General features: G+C 39.0%; 1 protein-coding gene across 1 annotated transcript in view; it reads left to right on the top strand.

Moving 5' to 3' along the window:
• Positions 1 to 16,512, top strand: part of COL1A2 (collagen type I alpha 2 chain) — a 36,532-nt gene extending 20,020 nt beyond the window's left edge. Inside the window, exons 29-52 of the mRNA XM_066238608.1 lie at positions 92 to 145; positions 1,127 to 1,171; positions 2,368 to 2,466; positions 3,671 to 3,778; positions 4,462 to 4,515; positions 5,452 to 5,505; positions 6,166 to 6,219; positions 6,317 to 6,370; positions 6,469 to 6,576; positions 6,965 to 7,018; positions 7,888 to 7,941; positions 8,910 to 9,071; positions 10,193 to 10,300; positions 10,974 to 11,081; positions 11,465 to 11,518; positions 11,605 to 11,712; positions 11,855 to 11,908; positions 12,293 to 12,400; positions 12,873 to 12,926; positions 13,043 to 13,150; positions 13,478 to 13,736; positions 14,161 to 14,345; positions 15,006 to 15,248; positions 16,045 to 16,512. Coding sequence (XP_066094705.1) covers positions 92 to 145; positions 1,127 to 1,171; positions 2,368 to 2,466; positions 3,671 to 3,778; positions 4,462 to 4,515; positions 5,452 to 5,505; positions 6,166 to 6,219; positions 6,317 to 6,370; positions 6,469 to 6,576; positions 6,965 to 7,018; positions 7,888 to 7,941; positions 8,910 to 9,071; positions 10,193 to 10,300; positions 10,974 to 11,081; positions 11,465 to 11,518; positions 11,605 to 11,712; positions 11,855 to 11,908; positions 12,293 to 12,400; positions 12,873 to 12,926; positions 13,043 to 13,150; positions 13,478 to 13,736; positions 14,161 to 14,345; positions 15,006 to 15,248; positions 16,045 to 16,191 — 2,436 coding nt within the window. The 3' untranslated portion in view covers positions 16,192 to 16,512. The remainder of the gene's footprint in view (positions 1 to 91; positions 146 to 1,126; positions 1,172 to 2,367; positions 2,467 to 3,670; positions 3,779 to 4,461; positions 4,516 to 5,451; positions 5,506 to 6,165; positions 6,220 to 6,316; positions 6,371 to 6,468; positions 6,577 to 6,964; positions 7,019 to 7,887; positions 7,942 to 8,909; positions 9,072 to 10,192; positions 10,301 to 10,973; positions 11,082 to 11,464; positions 11,519 to 11,604; positions 11,713 to 11,854; positions 11,909 to 12,292; positions 12,401 to 12,872; positions 12,927 to 13,042; positions 13,151 to 13,477; positions 13,737 to 14,160; positions 14,346 to 15,005; positions 15,249 to 16,044) is intronic.
• The last annotated feature ends 440 nt before the right edge of the window (positions 16,513 to 16,952 follow it).

A 16,952-nucleotide genomic window follows, 5' to 3' on the forward strand; every position in this document is an offset into this window, starting at 1 on the left:
AGTAAATAGTTCCCTCCAAAACCAAATTGTTATATTCAGCAAATCCCCTGAATATAGCCATAAAATGGAGATTCATATTTCTTTCATCTAGGGACTGCCTGGCCCCGCTGGTACAGCTGGTGAACTTGGCAAACCAGGAGAAAGGGTGAGTAAAACAAGTTTAGTAAATAAACCTGCACTTGGGACTTTCCCCCTGTTTACTACCCACTGCGGTGTAATTGTAATATGCAAAAGGTAACTTCATGTTTTATATGTGAATGATAGTGTTCTAGATATGTTGGTACTGATGGAGAGAATGAACCAAGTTACCCAGGTTTGCTCAAATTACTTTGTTTTAAGGATTGGATGAAACATCACACTATGGAAATAAAATAAATCAATGAACATTCCACTTAGTCACTTTTTATTTTGTATTGCTCTTTCTTGGTAATGTGAAAATACAAATTATGTCCTTTTCTGTAATTAAAAAGTAAATGTACTGATTTTTCATCAAACTAGACCATGAAAAATCGCATTTAATGTTTTTCTTGGCATTCATACATTATGCTGCGACCCACTGACCATGATTTCTGAGCCATTTTCTCGGTAATTGTGATGAATGTTTCTCAATTCAGTTACATTATGTGGCCTGGTCTCCTCTGTCAACAGTGGGGCACATTAAAGAGACAGCTGGTCAGTAATAACAGAGATACACTTGGATATTCAATTTAACTGGATAGTGTGAATATGATAATTTTTATTTTAAAAAAATCAGCAGTCTGTTATATAACTAAAAATAGGTAATGGCTGATATTCTTCATCATTATTTTTCATATTATCAAAGAAGATAGTCTGTTTGGTCACTCTTTTAAAAGCAATAAACTAAATAATGGGAAATTTAAATTTCCTGATACGAGGTTCAAGAATAGATAAAGCTTTGAGCAACGGGATTGTCATTTTTTGTATCTTTCCACACACCATAAAAAGTTCTCCTGTTCCTAATAACCCATGTACTTAGATACTTATGTAGGTAGGGCTTATCTGGCATTTTTTTGCTCTTTTAAAACTTTTCTAAATATCATATTCATAAGTAAATTAGAGGACATACATAGATTTCAAGCATTATTAATTTTCGTGTTTTGCCTAGGGTCTCCCTGGTGAATTTGGTCTCCCAGGTCCCGCTGGTCCAAGAGTAAGTGTTACTTAACTAACTTTTCATAAGCTTTGGGATATGTGTTTGTAAAACAAGTACTGTTTTCTCCTAAAAACTATCAATGACCTTGCAACAAGTTCCTGACACTCTTCTCCAGCCAGGTGTACTCTGTAGAGAGGATTTGATTTCTGCATTGATAGTAGACTTTTTAATTGCCTATATAACCAAATGATTATAAGAAATATAAATGAACTAATATATGTATTATATTCAGTGATTTATATAGACAAGCATGATATATATATATGACAATGGCTCAACCTTGCTCAAGAAAAAGTAATATCTTACTAAGATTTAAAGTTAAGTTTTGCAATGTGTGCTGATATTCAAAGTCTAAAGCTAAAATTGTGAGTCTACTCTTACAAAATATATATATTTATATTTTTAACGTACACGTTTGCATATATGTATATATGTATACATTTAATTTGTCTGTGATCATTAGAATAACTGGAATGATTAGCTTGCCCCTAAAGTGTCCTGTTAGGTGGCTAATTACTATATATCTAGGATAGCCAAGCAGATTTAGTGTCATAGAACCATAGTACCATAGGGCTAAGTTAGAACAAGGGACTTTGAAACAGTTGCAATGTAGACTTACTTGTTAAATATTCTGGGCCACAAAATGTTGTCATAATAATGTTTACAGGCAAATTGGGAGATATTTAGATAGACACACAAATACACACACACACACACATATATAGCTCCTATGTTAAATACTATAACCGTTACATCATTATTGCATGCAATTGTAAAAAGGGAGCATAGGTATGATAATATCTAATCTTATTTACACCTGGTATTGCTATTCATTTAAAATGACATAATATTTCCCTCTGAATAACCAGCATCTCTTTTTACCTATAAATCTATCACTAAAGAAAGCAAAAACAGAAAAAAGAAAGTCATTCCAAAGGCTGAATATTATACTCTAGGAGCAACAAATTTTGGAGTTGTAGCCATAGAATATCAGAGCTGAATAAGGCTTTCAAGATCATCTCATCTCATCCCTTTATTTTAGTAGTAGAGAAATTAAGAAACAATAACTATGACTTGCTAATCAGTGGAAAGACCAGGATTCAAAAGCTAAACGGGTGTGAATGTTGGTATGTAAAACAGTAGCTCTGAAAATCGTGAACAGTGCAACACTTCCTCTAATCTCTTCTTTACAGGGCGAGCGTGGTCCCCCAGGTGAAAGTGGTGCTGTTGGTCCTTCTGGACCCATTGGAAGCCGAGGTCCTTCTGGACCCCCAGGACCTGATGGAAACAAGGTAAATTTTCACATTATATATTGCTGGTTTGGCCCACTATGTTCTAGATCCTTTGCAATAGTAAATTAATTGTTTTTCAGATTATTTTTCCAGTTCTATGCTGATATCCATCCCAGTAAATAACAATCTGTTTCCAGTGGACCTGAATTATTCCAAAAAAGGGAATTCCCACTGATCTATACACATAAATGAATTAGTATAGGTTTCTCACTCTTTTCTCATCACACTGTTTATACTTCTGTTTTAGTTGGGAAACATCCAATACATCTGGACACTATTTTTAGAGGAACAAACTTTTACCTTCTCATTATCCTATATCAGAGTAAAATTTCAAAAAGTAGTCTAAATTTTAATAAAATAGTCTATAATAAGAAGAATTTAATAGACAGTACATTCATGCCCAAAACATAAGCTTGAAATTTTGTGTTTCAAAACAGAATCTATGGTTTAGATTTTAAAATAAGTGTAATTATACAATCTGAAAAGCATATCACTTTAACCACAATAAAGAGAAGGCAACTGATATTTAGATTCTTACCTTTATGAATATATATTTATATATATATATGATTATTATATATATAAATAATATATATTATATATATGATTAGCTACAAAATGCTGTTTTGGTATGTGGTAGGATATTGAGGGGAAAAAAGCAAGGTAAGAGACAGAGTGGAAATCAGAAAGTAAATATGATTCTGTGAGGTGGTACTTTCAGAGAGCAGCTAGTCAACAGGTTTTTAAGTAAGTAGAATTGTGGAGCTTTATATAAAAATGGAAGCTGTAGTCCTCACTTTTAAGAAGAGTAAAATGTAAACATCTCCACCATTGTTAAGGTCTCTTTCCATCTCTGTCTGGGCTAAGAGACTTAATTTTAAAAATGTTGTTGGGCAAGTATTTTTCACTCTCTACCTCCCATTATCCTATCTTTCTTTTCCCTGCCTGCCTCCCTTGGGAGGACTAGGAGCCGGTTATAGAAAAGTCACAGCACCCCCTCCTACTACTCTCTTCTCTTTGGTCACTGTGTCATAATAGCATCTTCCTCCGTCATATTTTCCCTCCTTTCCTAGCCCTCCTTTGTGTCTCTAAGTAGGCAATAATGCTATCTATTAAATGTTTCAATTGGAATCCTTCAAGAGTTTGAATTTTCATTTTCTTCCTTTGCCACGGAAATCATTGATTTTCATGTGTTTGATTGAAGGGTGAACCTGGTGCCGTTGGTACTCCGGGCACTGCTGGTGCCTCTGGTCCTGGTGGACTCCCAGGAGAGAGAGGTGCTGCCGGCATCCCTGGAGGCAAGGGAGAAAAGGTAACCTCTGTCAGTGCCCTCTTTCAGCGCTGGGCTTTGATACATATCGCTGATGCACTCTAGCAAGGGGGCTGCACCAGGTTGCCCAGTTGTTTTTTACCATTCTTGGCAGGTGGTCTGGGGGCGTTTTGATATCTGTGTATGCATGTTTCCCTTTGCCACTAGCCCTTTCACATTTCTAAACTCACTGATCTGGCACAATTCCTTGCTACCATGGAATTTCACACAAACAGATGGTGTTGAGTAATACATGAGGCTCATTTTAATGCCACTAACAATAATGCCTCATCCCGCCCTAATTAATGGCAAGAAGCTATATTGAACAGCTGTCAACCGTGCTGCCTCATTAGTTATGCCATAGGAGTGGTCGGGCACCGGGGCCCATTGTGACGTTGTCTTTTAATTCTGTCCACATGAGTTTGTACTTTGCTCGATTATGCTTCAGGGGGGGTTATGAAAATTAGAAAAGGATATTTAACGATAATCTGGAAAGGACCTTGATTATTTTTTCTTTTTTCTATTGTCCTCATTCAACTTCCAATAGAATGATAAGGCATCAAGGCATGACTGAAGGTGTTGAATGACTGAGGTCTTAGAGCATCTTCTGTGAAAACACTTCAGATTAATTTTGATTCAAAAATTTGGTCAGAAGACAAAAAGTTGCTCCTGTTTTATATTTTCAGGGTGAAACTGGCCTCAGAGGTGAAGTTGGTACCACAGGCAGAGATGGTTCTCGGGTGAGTCAAGCTCTGTTTGTACTTAGAGGTTATCTTTTTTTTTTTTTTTCCTTACCTCTCACTCAATTTCAGTTGAGAAGTTTTTCAATACAGAATTGACAAAAGAAGGATTCAAGTTCAGTTAGAGAGTATTCCATTCCTTCTTGGATCTATGACTAATGATATCACTTGACATGTTCCAAAAGAAAAAGTCAACAGGGCTTTCCCCTTTGAAAGTGATAGTCTGAATTTTCTACCTTCCTCGTTGTTAACTGTACCAAAGTAAAAACTACAACCTTCAAAACTCTGAGCTTAATGGAACTTTAAAGGATTATTAAGTTATCATAGGCTTTAGAAAAAAACAATTACTCTTACATTTTTAAGAAGCCAGAACTTCTAACAAGATCCTGTTTCTTAAATATATGTTTTATCACTCAAAGAGCAGCTCCAAAGGTTAGCATTCAATGCTGTGGAGGTGCCAACGATAACCCCATAAATGTATAATAACCACACCTAGGGTGTTGGCATAATGACTCTTCCAGGCCATAGGCTAGTTTGGCTCCTTCTTATCTCTCTCTCGGAGATGATAACTGACTGTGACACGTTCATAATAGTCCTCTCTCTGAATCACAGTCCTTGCCGTTCCAGGCAAGGCTACTCATATGTTGCCCTCCAAGGAACTGGACAAAAGCAGAGAGTTCAGCTCTCAATTCTTAACCTGCCCTTACCTTATGCATTTCCATAATCATTACCCCTGAAGTACTCTCCTCCTGGCAGTGGCTTCTAATAGTCTTGATAATTAGAACTGAAATGCATCAAAGGCTTTCTTGATGTCCACCCAGAATGTGCAGTAAAAGTGTTCAATCACCATATAAGCACAGCAAAGGGGACTAGCAAGGGTCACTTTGCATGGGATGGGAGTGCTATTAGTAAGACTTGTTTCATTTTTGGTACTAGGGTGCTCCTGGTGCCATGGGTGCCCCTGGTCCTTCCGGAGCCACAGGTGACCGGGTAAGCATGCGTTTTCACTGAGCTGCACCACTCTGAGCCAACAGCAGTATCTAAAATTTCCTGCCTGCCTTATTCCCCCAAAGCCCCAGCAATTCATTATTATGGCTTGCTTTTAAACTCACTTTAAAAGCTATGTGTTGTAATGGGCAGCAGGAAACATACACTGTGTGTTTGGAGTTCTCTTTCTCTTCCTATAAATATGCCAGCTATCTGATCTACATTTTAATCCCTATCATTTTTGATATCAAAAATATCTTAATGCACTCAGCCTTCTCAAAACCTTCAATTGTAATTTAAAAAAATCAATAAGATATATAGTGTGCTCACTTCACACTTAAACTAGACCTTATTTATTGTATTACACAGATTGCAGCAAGTAGATCAGCCCTATGTTCATCTAAAAATTAAAATGTCCTCCTTCTGGTAGTGTAGGCATTAATTTAGAGAGTTTTTGCAAGTGTGTGACCAATCCCACTTCAACCCCCAAAATGAATACAAACAATAAGCCAAGTAAGAATTCACTTCATTGTGTGTTAGTTATCTTTCCCAATGCACTGCAAATTCTAACAAGGGACAGCTGTCCACCGCAGTCACCTCTCCTTCCACCGGTGTGAGCATTTGTGAGGCACATTAATAAATGCATCTTTGGTCCCATCCCAGGGTGAAGCTGGTGCTGCTGGTCCTGCTGGTCCTGCTGGTCCTCGTGGTAGCCCTGTAAGTAGAAACCTGGATCATTTTGAACACTCACCACTTTTAGACATTGACGAACCTAAGATGGCTAAGACATTTTCAAATCCCTTCTCCTACTTAGGGTGAACGTGGTGAAGTTGGTCCTGCTGGTCCCAATGGATTTGCTGGCCCTGCTGTGAGTATCATATAATGCAGGCTAATCTGAAAAACATCCAAAGTTGGCAAGTAAATGAGTTGGAGTACCTGAACTATAAAACTGTTCCTTTCCAACAGGGTGCTGCTGGTCAACCTGGTGCTAAAGGAGAGAGAGGATCCAAAGGACCCAAGGGTGAAAATGGTCCTGTTGGTCCCACTGGCCCCGTTGGAGCTGCTGGACCATCTGTAAGTTGAATTCAGTAGTGATCAATACAGCCTGTGTAATTGCCCATGAACTCTTAGAGTTTCACATCCATCAATCAAGTGCCTACTATCCACACCAGGGAATATGCCACATAAAAGATGATTTTTAAAATAGGCATTAACATTTGCATACTACTTTACAGTTTGGAAAAGTCTCATTTATATTACCTTTTTTGATAATCCCATAGGGGTATAATATTGAAGTAAGAACATTTATTTTATTTTACATGACACAAATAATTATTTTTAATTTCTGGAATTTTTTTTCTAATAGAAATGGGAATGATTCCTTTGAAGAAAAGAATGACATTTGTAAGAATTGTTTTGTGATTTGACCCCATCTTTTTTTGTTGTTCTTGTTTCCATTTAGGGTCCAAATGGTCCCCCTGGTCCTGCTGGAGGTCGTGGTGATGGTGGCCCTCCTGTGAGTATTTAAAATGGACTCTGATAACTTTTATTTCTTCATAATATAGTAGGGACAACTTGAAAGTTTGGAAATTTCTGGTAAATTTGGACTAAAATAAGGAGATGCTTGAGATTCAAGTTAATTCTATTTAGAGAAATTCTGATATTGAATTTAAGGTCAGGTTCATAGGATATTAACTTAATCCCAGGTATAACTCAGTGTCGTATACATTGTTACTACTTCATTTGAGGTAATAACCAAAATTGTCCCCTAGCAGTATAATGATGAAATGAGTAAAACGTTTCTTGGTCCTGTTTGTCCTCTTGTTGTTGCTTCCGCTCTTCCGCCCGACCAAGGCCTTCACCTGGGGAGCCAGTGCTGTCACGCCGACTAGAGACCCAGAGCTCCCCATGAATCAACTCCATTGACCTTTTCCTTCTTTTATTGGACAGCAATTAATACTCAATCTTTTGTTGTATCCTCCTCTATAAACAAAATTACTTAGTCAGTGGCCATTCCCTTAGCACCCACCCAGGTAGTTAAGATATAGTTATTAATATATACACATCAATGTGCAATAACTACAGAGTGTCTTGCCTTCTTGCTCTTACAACCATCAGCTAATATGTTAACTTTTCAAAACAACCATCAGGGCTTTAATGCAAAATATGGGTGTTGTAACTGGGGCCATGCTGGTAAGGAAGATGGTAGAGATGGAGGACCTTGGGGTCTTGATTAAATAAGACCCTATAGGAGGCTGCCACTACCTACTCCTTGGTCCATCCCTTGTCACATGTGTTGAGGATATGTCAGAGGAGAAATTTCCATTGTACCCAAATCTTTGAGGTTGGTGTCGACTGTAGAATTTTAATTTGCTTGTTTCTTAGGGCATGACTGGCTTCCCTGGTGCTGCTGGACGCACTGGTCCTCCTGGACCCTCTGTAAGTAAATCACTTCAAAATAGGTCTTCATTTACTCTAGCCAAAAGGCCTGGCCTTGGGTGGGAAATGCTGTATAAAAACATGCTGCTAATATTTAGCTATTACTTTCCTAGCCTAAAATCAGTTTTTCTGAACCATTAAAGCAAAAATAATCACAAATTATATTTTATAATACCGGTTTAAGAAAATTTTATTCATGTCAACGCAAGCCTCGTGTTAAGAGCATGGTCTTTTTTAAGAAATAAAAAACAGAATAGTTTTAGTCACATATCAAGATATATCTATATCTAATTAGCCTTTATGGCCAACATTCTGCCTCCGTTGTTAAGGTATAATTGTTCCCGAATTTAAAGGTGGTTTGGCCTCTAATTTAATTCTGATTCAGACTCTTCTGTCAGGACTCAAGAGAATTTAATTAATTACCCAGGATTAAGTCTTCTAGTTAAGATTTCAAGGGGAAAAAAATAGCAAAGATGTTGATTTCTTGGAATCCTTTTACAGGTTCATAACAGAAAAATCTTCATTCCCTGTAGGCATTTAATTAAAGCTAGTTGGGAGCATATGTGATTCCTCATTTATGAACAAAGCGCCAGTATTGGCTTTCTCCGAAAAAAAAAAAAGACTAGAATCCTCCAAAACCCAGAGCCCCATTTATTTACAACTACCTTCTATAACTTTACATCATTCCAATATGCAGGTTAATCGGGCCACAGCATTGCTTTCCTTCACAGACATTTGCTATAGCTTCTGCCTCAGTCTCTTTATTTCAGCCTCAGGAAAAAAGAGATAGGAGTTGCTTCTTTGGACAAGAAAGAATGTTTAAAAGTCTAAACATGTGCCCCAAATGGCCAGGATATTATTTTGTTGCTTCACCTTGCATCTTAATATCAAGATGAGAACCTCAGCAGCTCTCTTCCAGGTCCGTGGTGATTAACAGAAAGTACATGACCTTGTACATTTGCCCACAGGGAATCACTGGGCCTCCTGGTCCCCCTGGTTCTGCGGGTAAAGAAGGACTTCGTGGGCCTCGTGGTGACCAAGGTCCAGTTGGCCGAACTGGAGAAACAGGTGCAGTTGGCCCACCTGGCTTCACTGGAGAGAAGGGTCCTTCCGGAGAGGCTGGTACTGCTGTAAGTGACTTTTAACTCCTCTTTCTTAAGACCTTGTGTTGAATTAAAGTCAAGCCCTTACACAAATCTTCAAATGGGGTATATTTGTTGATGAGTATTGCAGGCTTTCAAGTAAAGCTCGAGTGAGCCAGGAAATCTGTCCAACCGAAATTGAGGTGTCATAGCTTCCGCAGATGCTCAGAAGGCACTCGGTGGAGATAACAATAAGTGAGAAAACTGTCTTACCAAAACAGCCCTTTAGGCTGTTGAGAGCACCTTACTGATCCTGGGGATATTACTGATAGCTTACTGAGATGGATTCATGTACAGTAGAATGACCACTGGTGGTACATGGCCACCTACTGTACATGAATCCATCTCAGTAAGCTACCAGTTCTTTAAACTTGCATTGTCCAGTATTATTGCCCTCTGAAATGTGCCTTTATTGGACCTGGTTCAGTTAGAAGTCAAGGTCCAAATTTGCTTCCTGGCATAGATTCTATAAAAACTCTATTCCATAACTCCAGATGGCTTCATTAATTTCAACCACATATTTTTTTTAATGTTTTCCCACTGGTCTCCAGAAGGAATGATGTATGAAAATATACATGCCAAGCCTAACCAGGCGGTGGCACAGTGGATAGAGCGTCAAGCTGGGATTAAGAGGACCCAGGTTCAAGACCCCGAGGTCGCCAGCTTGAGCGCGGGCTCATCTGGTTTGAGCAAAAGCTCACCAGCTTGGACCCAAGGTCGCTGGCTCAAGCAAGGGGTTACTCAGTCTGCTGAAGGCCCACGGTCAAGGCACATATGAGAAAGCAATCAATGAACAACTAAGGTCTCACAACGAAAAACTGATGATTGATGCTTCTCATCTCTCTCCATTCCTGTCTTTCTGTCCTTGTCTATCCCTCTCTCTGACTCTCTCTCTCTGTCCCTGTAAAAAAAATAAAAAGAAAATATACACACCAAGATGGAAACTCATAGTCATCACAGAAGAAAAGGCATCCAAGGATATGTCCTGCTAATAGAAGGACTTTATCTAAACTGAGGATACCTCATTCTCACAATCTTCAAGCCAACTTGTGTTATCACCTATGACGTTAACCAGTATACTACACTCGGTGTTTTTTCATCTTGTTCAGGGACCTCCTGGCACTCCAGGTCCTCAGGGTCTTCTTGGTGCTCCTGGTATTCTGGGTCTCCCTGGCTCTAGAGGTGAACGTGGCCTACCAGGTGTGGCTGGAGCTCTGGTGAGTGTCTGACGCCATTCTTATTCTCTTTAACATAATAAAAGATTTTAAAAGCTGCCACTTCAAATGTGACAGATTGATCACTGAATAACTCCACTTAAGATTTTTTTTATTCATGGCATTTTCTTTATACAGATCACATGTCACTTACCTAAGAAGCTGTAATACCACCTTACTTAGACACACGCAATAAAGACACCAGTTAACATTATGCAGAATGATTTTTTGTTCTTTTTACATGCTCAAGAATGATATAAGCTCTAATTGCATTGACTCCTCTGCAATATGAAGTGCTGGCATCATTTATCCTGTAGGAAGAATGAAACTCTGGAAGTTCTGAGTCATCCCATTAAACCTTTTACGTGACAGCAACTAGGAACCATCTCGTCTCCATCAACTCGCTCAGCTTTAGGAATTCATTTCAGTTGGGCTGTCGGATGTAACTAGGCTCACCTTATACAGAGAACATTTCAAAACTACATAAAGCTGACCGTCCTGGGTGTATAGGAGGAGGGAAAGGGTGACAACTAATGATAGTTCTTACCATTTGGTGGCCTATTCATTTTCATTCTTTTTTCAAACAGAAAACTCCCAGTTAGGGTTGTTCTGGGAAGGGGAGATTGGTGCTTAGTTCAATGAGAGAAATGCTGTTTTGTCTTCTTTACCTTTTTAGGGTGAACCTGGTCCTCTTGGAATCTCAGGCCCCCCTGGGGCCCGTGGTCCCCCTGGTGGTGTGGGTAATCCTGGAGTCAACGGTGCTCCTGGTGAAGCTGGTCGTGATGTGAGTCCAATGCTTGGTTTATAAAATAAAACCCAGCAATATTTCATCATGTGCAACTTTATATCCTGAGTTGAGGTTTATGTGTTCCAAGTTTCTAAACATGGTGTCTGTTTCTCCATAATATCTATGTATACTGACCAAACCCAGTATTGAAAATAAGAAAAATTACTTGGGCTTTGGGATAGGTCTTTAGCATATTTTAAAGTTGGCCAAAATATTAAAAACACCTCTTAAACAAGTCTAAGTTGGCTAGTTCTTGTTCCTAGTTTAAAAAGTCTGAAAGGGAGTTCACTATTGAGCCCTGGGAGTGGTGAAGGCAGAATTTTAGGGGCTGGTGGATGACAGCCTCACTAAGTGCCTTTATTGGTGTGGTGTCTTCACAGGGCAACCCTGGCAATGATGGTCCCCCAGGCCGTGATGGTCAGCCTGGACACAAGGTTGGTATACCTCTTCATCTTCCTCTGATTTAAAAGTGACTAACCACAGGCCAGATTGATGCTAAGCTTCGCTTTGCCTTTCATAGGGAGAACGTGGTTACCCTGGTAACGCTGGTCCAGCTGGTGCTTTGGGTGCACCTGGTGCTCACGGCCCTGTGGGTCCTGCTGGCAAACATGGAAACCGTGGTGAACCTGTAAGTTGTAAATACCAGTCCCTTAATGCTGACCTCCTCATAGGCTTCACTCCTGACCTCCCCACACTTGAGAACTTGTGAGGGGCTGGGAGGAAGATCTTGGGCTTGCTGATGACTTATGTTTTTCTTTTTTAATTCACAGGGTCCTGCTGGTTCTGTTGGTCCTGCCGGTTCCATGGGTCCTAGAGGTCCTAGTGTATGTACATGGTGAAGATTTCTTTACAAATTAACACTTAGAGGCAGTTTAGATTGTCCACTTAGAAAAATAAATAATATATAGGCTACACTTCAATCTTTTTTTATTTAATCCATGTTAAGAATTGCTAAAACTAGCTTTTAAATCTCTTCTATGTTGAATCTCTTCTGCTTGATTATATTAAGTAGTCACAAAGATCTAGCCAACACTACAGACAACTCAACTGAAGCAGATTAAAATGGGAGTAGCCTCCACATGGCTTTTAGACCTTTGCATGTCTTGAATTACATTTATGAACAGATTAAACAATATTTGTTGAGAAGTGAGTGTCATGTTTCTAAAAAGGTAAACATCCTATATGTCCATCCATCTTTTTTCTTACAGGGCCCACAAGGTATTCGGGGTGACAAGGGAGAACCTGGTGACAAGGGGCCCAGAGGTCTTCCTGGCTTAAAGGGACACAATGGACTGCAAGGTCTTCCTGGTCTTGCTGTAAGTAAAGTGCGGACATCTAGCATATATGCAGATCTTAAAGGCCTTCAACTCAAACTAATGCTCAGATTTTCATTGCTATTATTCTAAAATGTCCTACATCAAATGCATTTCCCATTCTCTGGCTAACTTCATCTCTTGGAGATAATGCAGTTTCTTTCCAACACGAAAAGGTGAGGGTTAAGAGAAATAAAAATATACATATATTAAAATCTCCTGGCAACAAGGTCCTTCAACCCCACTTAAAACAAATATAATTAGAGGAATGACTAATACTGCACTGCTGAAATAGCTTACAGGGAAAAAGTAATTGACTATAATAGACATAATGGGAGAAAAGAGCCCCATTTTACATTTTCAATTTTCTCAATCCAGAGTTCATCGAAACTAAAGTTTTCCATTCAGTGTTTTAAAAATCCATTTATTGACACGTGTTCTGAAAATGTGATTTTTTCCAATTCTCTCTTTAAAGGGTCATCATGGTGATCAAGGTGCTGCTGGTCCTGTGGGTCCCGCTGGTCCTAGGGTAAGTCAACCTAAGAGACATGTATTTCGAAAATAGAGCTTATGGCAGGCAGTGAGCCCCAGGCCTCTGCTGTCATATGGGGTTTTCACTGGCTCACACAGCTCCTCCTCCCCTAGGGCCCTGCTGGTCCTTCTGGCCCTGTTGGCAAAGATGGTCGCAGTGGACATCCTGGTACAGTCGGACCTGCAGGCATTCGCGGCTCTCAGGGTAGCCAAGGCCCTGCTGTAAGTATTATTTGGGGTAAGAGGAAAGAGCATCACTGACCTAAGGAATGTTTCCTTCAGACTAAACCAAGACAATTATGTCCATGCATGAAAGCAGCCCCCTTCTTCCATATGTTTTCTAAAGTATGCAGAGGTAGTCTGTATGTAATGATGGGTCCATCCCTGCAAGTATGCCTGGGAGCAAATTGTCTATTTATAGAGACTTAATTATTTTCTTCTTATTAAAACATGCTTTTGTGTGATGCCCATCTGAAAAATCTGCTGTCGTTAATGTCTCTCAGTGTAGCCAAATACAAAGCCTCTTCTTTTTCACTTTCCCCTTTGCAGGGCCCTCCTGGTCCCCCTGGCCCTCCTGGACCTCCTGGCGCAGGTGGTGGTGGTTATGACTTCGGCTTTGATGGAGACTTCTACAGGGCTGACCAGCCTCGCTCACCACCTTCTCTCAGACCCAAGGATTATGAGGTTGATGCTACTCTGAAATCTCTCAACAACCAGATTGAGACCCTTCTGACTCCCGAAGGCTCTAGGAAGAACCCAGCTCGCACATGCCGTGACTTGAGACTCAGCCACCCAGAGTGGAGCAGCGGTAAGTCGAGATGGCCAAGCCAGACTGACTCTTCCCACAAGCTGGGCTTTTCAAAATCATTTCCCACTGACACTTAGAATGAAAACTATTTGGGTAACAATTGCATTATGGGAAGCCATATTCAGCTAATGAAGCGTTCGCATCTCCCAGCCATCTCCCATTTTCAAGCTTCTCTTAATACATAAATATTTTTCCTTTTTCATGTTAATATGTACCCTAATTTGATTTTTCATGGAGGAGAGGGAAAGAGGAACTACCTAATCTTCAAAAGAGCTTCTTTCTTTCTGTTAAATGTGCAGTAGATAATATAACAACACAATTTAAAATGTTACTCATGAGAATCAGAATCTTTGACTAGTGATTATTAGAATTTATGCTGCAATCAATGAGAGATTTTATGGTCTGGGTCTTGTTTTCTTGAAAGGTCACTATTGGATTGACCCTAACCAAGGATGCACTATGGATGCTATCAAAGTATACTGTGATTTCTCTACTGGTGAAACTTGCATTCGGGCTCAACCTGAAAACATTCCTGCCAAGAACTGGCACAGAAACTCCAAAGCCAAGAAGCATGTCTGGTTAGGAGAAACTATCAATGGCGGTACCCAGGTGAGGAATCCTACAAATGTTCTTTCCCTTACTAAACAATATTTTGTTAGGTTTGTTTGTTTTTTAATCCTTTACCAAAATGGGCTTATTAAAAGAACCTGCTCTTTTTTTGGGGGGGGGGCTCCAGTCCTATCTTCTATTACACATTAAAGATGGATTGATTGGACCTATCCATACAGTTCAAAGTTATTATTAAAATTTGACTTAACTGATAATCACTGGAGAAACTAATATCACTTAGTATGAAGGAGTATTGGCCATGCAAATGTATTTTCAGAACATGAGCTTTTCTAAATTTTTAATCAACCTTTTTATCAACTTTATTGAATGCCTACTGGTGGGAATTACAGAAAAAGAAAATGGTCCCAATTTCTATCTCCTTGCTTTTTTATTCTAAATAAGAAACAGACATAAAAAGCTTGTCTAAAAGAAGTATCTTTTTGGGGATGACCTTGACTCGGCTAGGTTGTTTCTATATCCCTTCTGGGTAACTAATTCTTCAAAGACAAGTGGATTTTGTTTCCTTTAAAAGTACCTTCTTCTTAAGGTCCTGACCTGACTCCATTATTTTTCCCTATACTAGACTATTCTTTTCAAATTTAATTCTTAGTGTTTCAGTCCTTCTCCACTTAACTGGTATTTCCATCGCATTCTCTATAGTTTGAATATAATGTTGAAGGAGTAACTACCAAAGAAATGGCTACCCAACTCGCGTTTATGCGCCTGCTGGCCAACCACGCCTCTCAAAACATCACCTACCACTGCAAGAACAGCATTGCATACATGGAGGACGAAACCGGCAACCTGAAAAAGTCTGTCATTCTGCAAGGTTCCAATGACGTTGAACTTGTTTCTGAGGGCAACAGCAGGTTCACTTACACTGTTCTTGTAGACGGCTGCTCTGTAAGTAATCACGAAATTTGGATATAGCAAGTATCACTTACTTGGGGGTGGTGGGGACAGTACGGAGTCCTAGTTTAGACCAGTAAATGAACAGATAAATGAGTGACTTAACATATGCAATCTTTTTTCATGAATGTATTTATTTAAATTCAGATGGTAAATCCCGAGAGTATTCTTATCAGATCTTGCCTTCCGAAATTCTCTGAAATACTGTAATATATATATATATATATATACTATGTCCACACAGTTATTTTTCTTAACAATTGTTCTTTTGAATTAGCTTCTTTTCTTTGCTTAAATGATAATGTATATCCATAACTTAAAATTACTTGAGGTTAAAATGACCCAAGCTATAATTTATAGTAACATGTATTTTATTTGACTTAATAGTATGACCTACATTTAATTTTTCTTCATGCTTTCTCTACAATATGCTATACATGGAAGAAAAATTTAAATGCAGTAATAGCAATACTACATATCCCCCAACTCTCCTCCTCTCTCTCAGACACACACACTTCTTGAAAATGATAATGTAGCTATAAATCACTTGGAATATATATTGCAATGTTGTTCTTTTTTAAAAAAAACTAGAATGGTAGAAAGCTTCTTCTCCCTCCTATAAACACTTCTGATGCTGCGGTTTCAATGATGAACTTGTTGGCAAAGGGACACATGTCTTCAGAATGACACAAGCCAAAAAGTGGTTCATATAATATCTAAGGTTCAGATGATACTAGATTCCAAAGTATTGCGGCTTAATGTATATTTTTCTTCTCTTTTTTTTAAACAGAAAAAGACAAATGAATGGGGAAAGACAATCATTGAATACAAAACAAACAAGCCGTCTCGCCTGCCCTTCCTTGATATCGCCCTTTTGGACATAGGTGATGCTGACCAAGAATTCAGTTTGGACATTGGCCCCGTCTGTTTCAAATAGATGAACTCCACCTAAATTAAAAGAAAGAATATCTGAAACACACTTTCTCTCTCCCTTTGCCATTTCTTCTTCTTCTTTTTAACTCAAAGCTGAATCCTTCCATTTCTTCCGCACATCTCCTTTGCTTAAATTGTGGGCAAAAGAGGAGAAGGATTGATCAGAGCATTGTGCAATATGGTTTAATTAATTCCCTCTCCCTCTCCCCTTCCCCAAAAGATTTGGAATTTTTTTTTCAACACTCTTACACCTGTTATGGAAAATGTCAACCTTTGTAAGAAAACCAAAATAAAAATTGAAAAATAAAAACCATGAACATTTGCACCACTTGTGGCTTTTGAATATCTTCCACAGAGGGAAGTTTAAAACCCAAACTTCCAATGGTTTAAACTACCTCAAAAAACATTTTGCTGTGAGAGTGATCCATACCGTTCGGTGCTGACCCAGACAGAGATGAGCTGAGGTACTTGTTTTGTGTTGTTCAAAATACAAAGGTGCTAATTAACAGTATTTCAGATACTTGAAGAATGTTGATGGTGCTAGAAGAATTTGAGAAGAGATATCCCTCTGTACTGAGTTGTATTGCTTTTTGTTTTCATTTGATTTTGCATCAGTATTTTACATCTTCTCCCTGAATAAAAGTATGCCGATCATTTGCCCAACATCGTCCCCTCTTTAAACTCAGCATTTGTTCTTTGCCAGTCTCACTTTCATTCGCTCCCATGGTTCCAAAGAAGCCTTGTTTCTCAGACAAGCAGAAGAAT

Source organism: Saccopteryx bilineata, chromosome 7, assembly GCF_036850765.1.
Source record: "Saccopteryx bilineata isolate mSacBil1 chromosome 7, mSacBil1_pri_phased_curated, whole genome shotgun sequence".
Lineage (NCBI taxonomy): Eukaryota > Metazoa > Chordata > Mammalia > Chiroptera > Emballonuridae > Saccopteryx > Saccopteryx bilineata.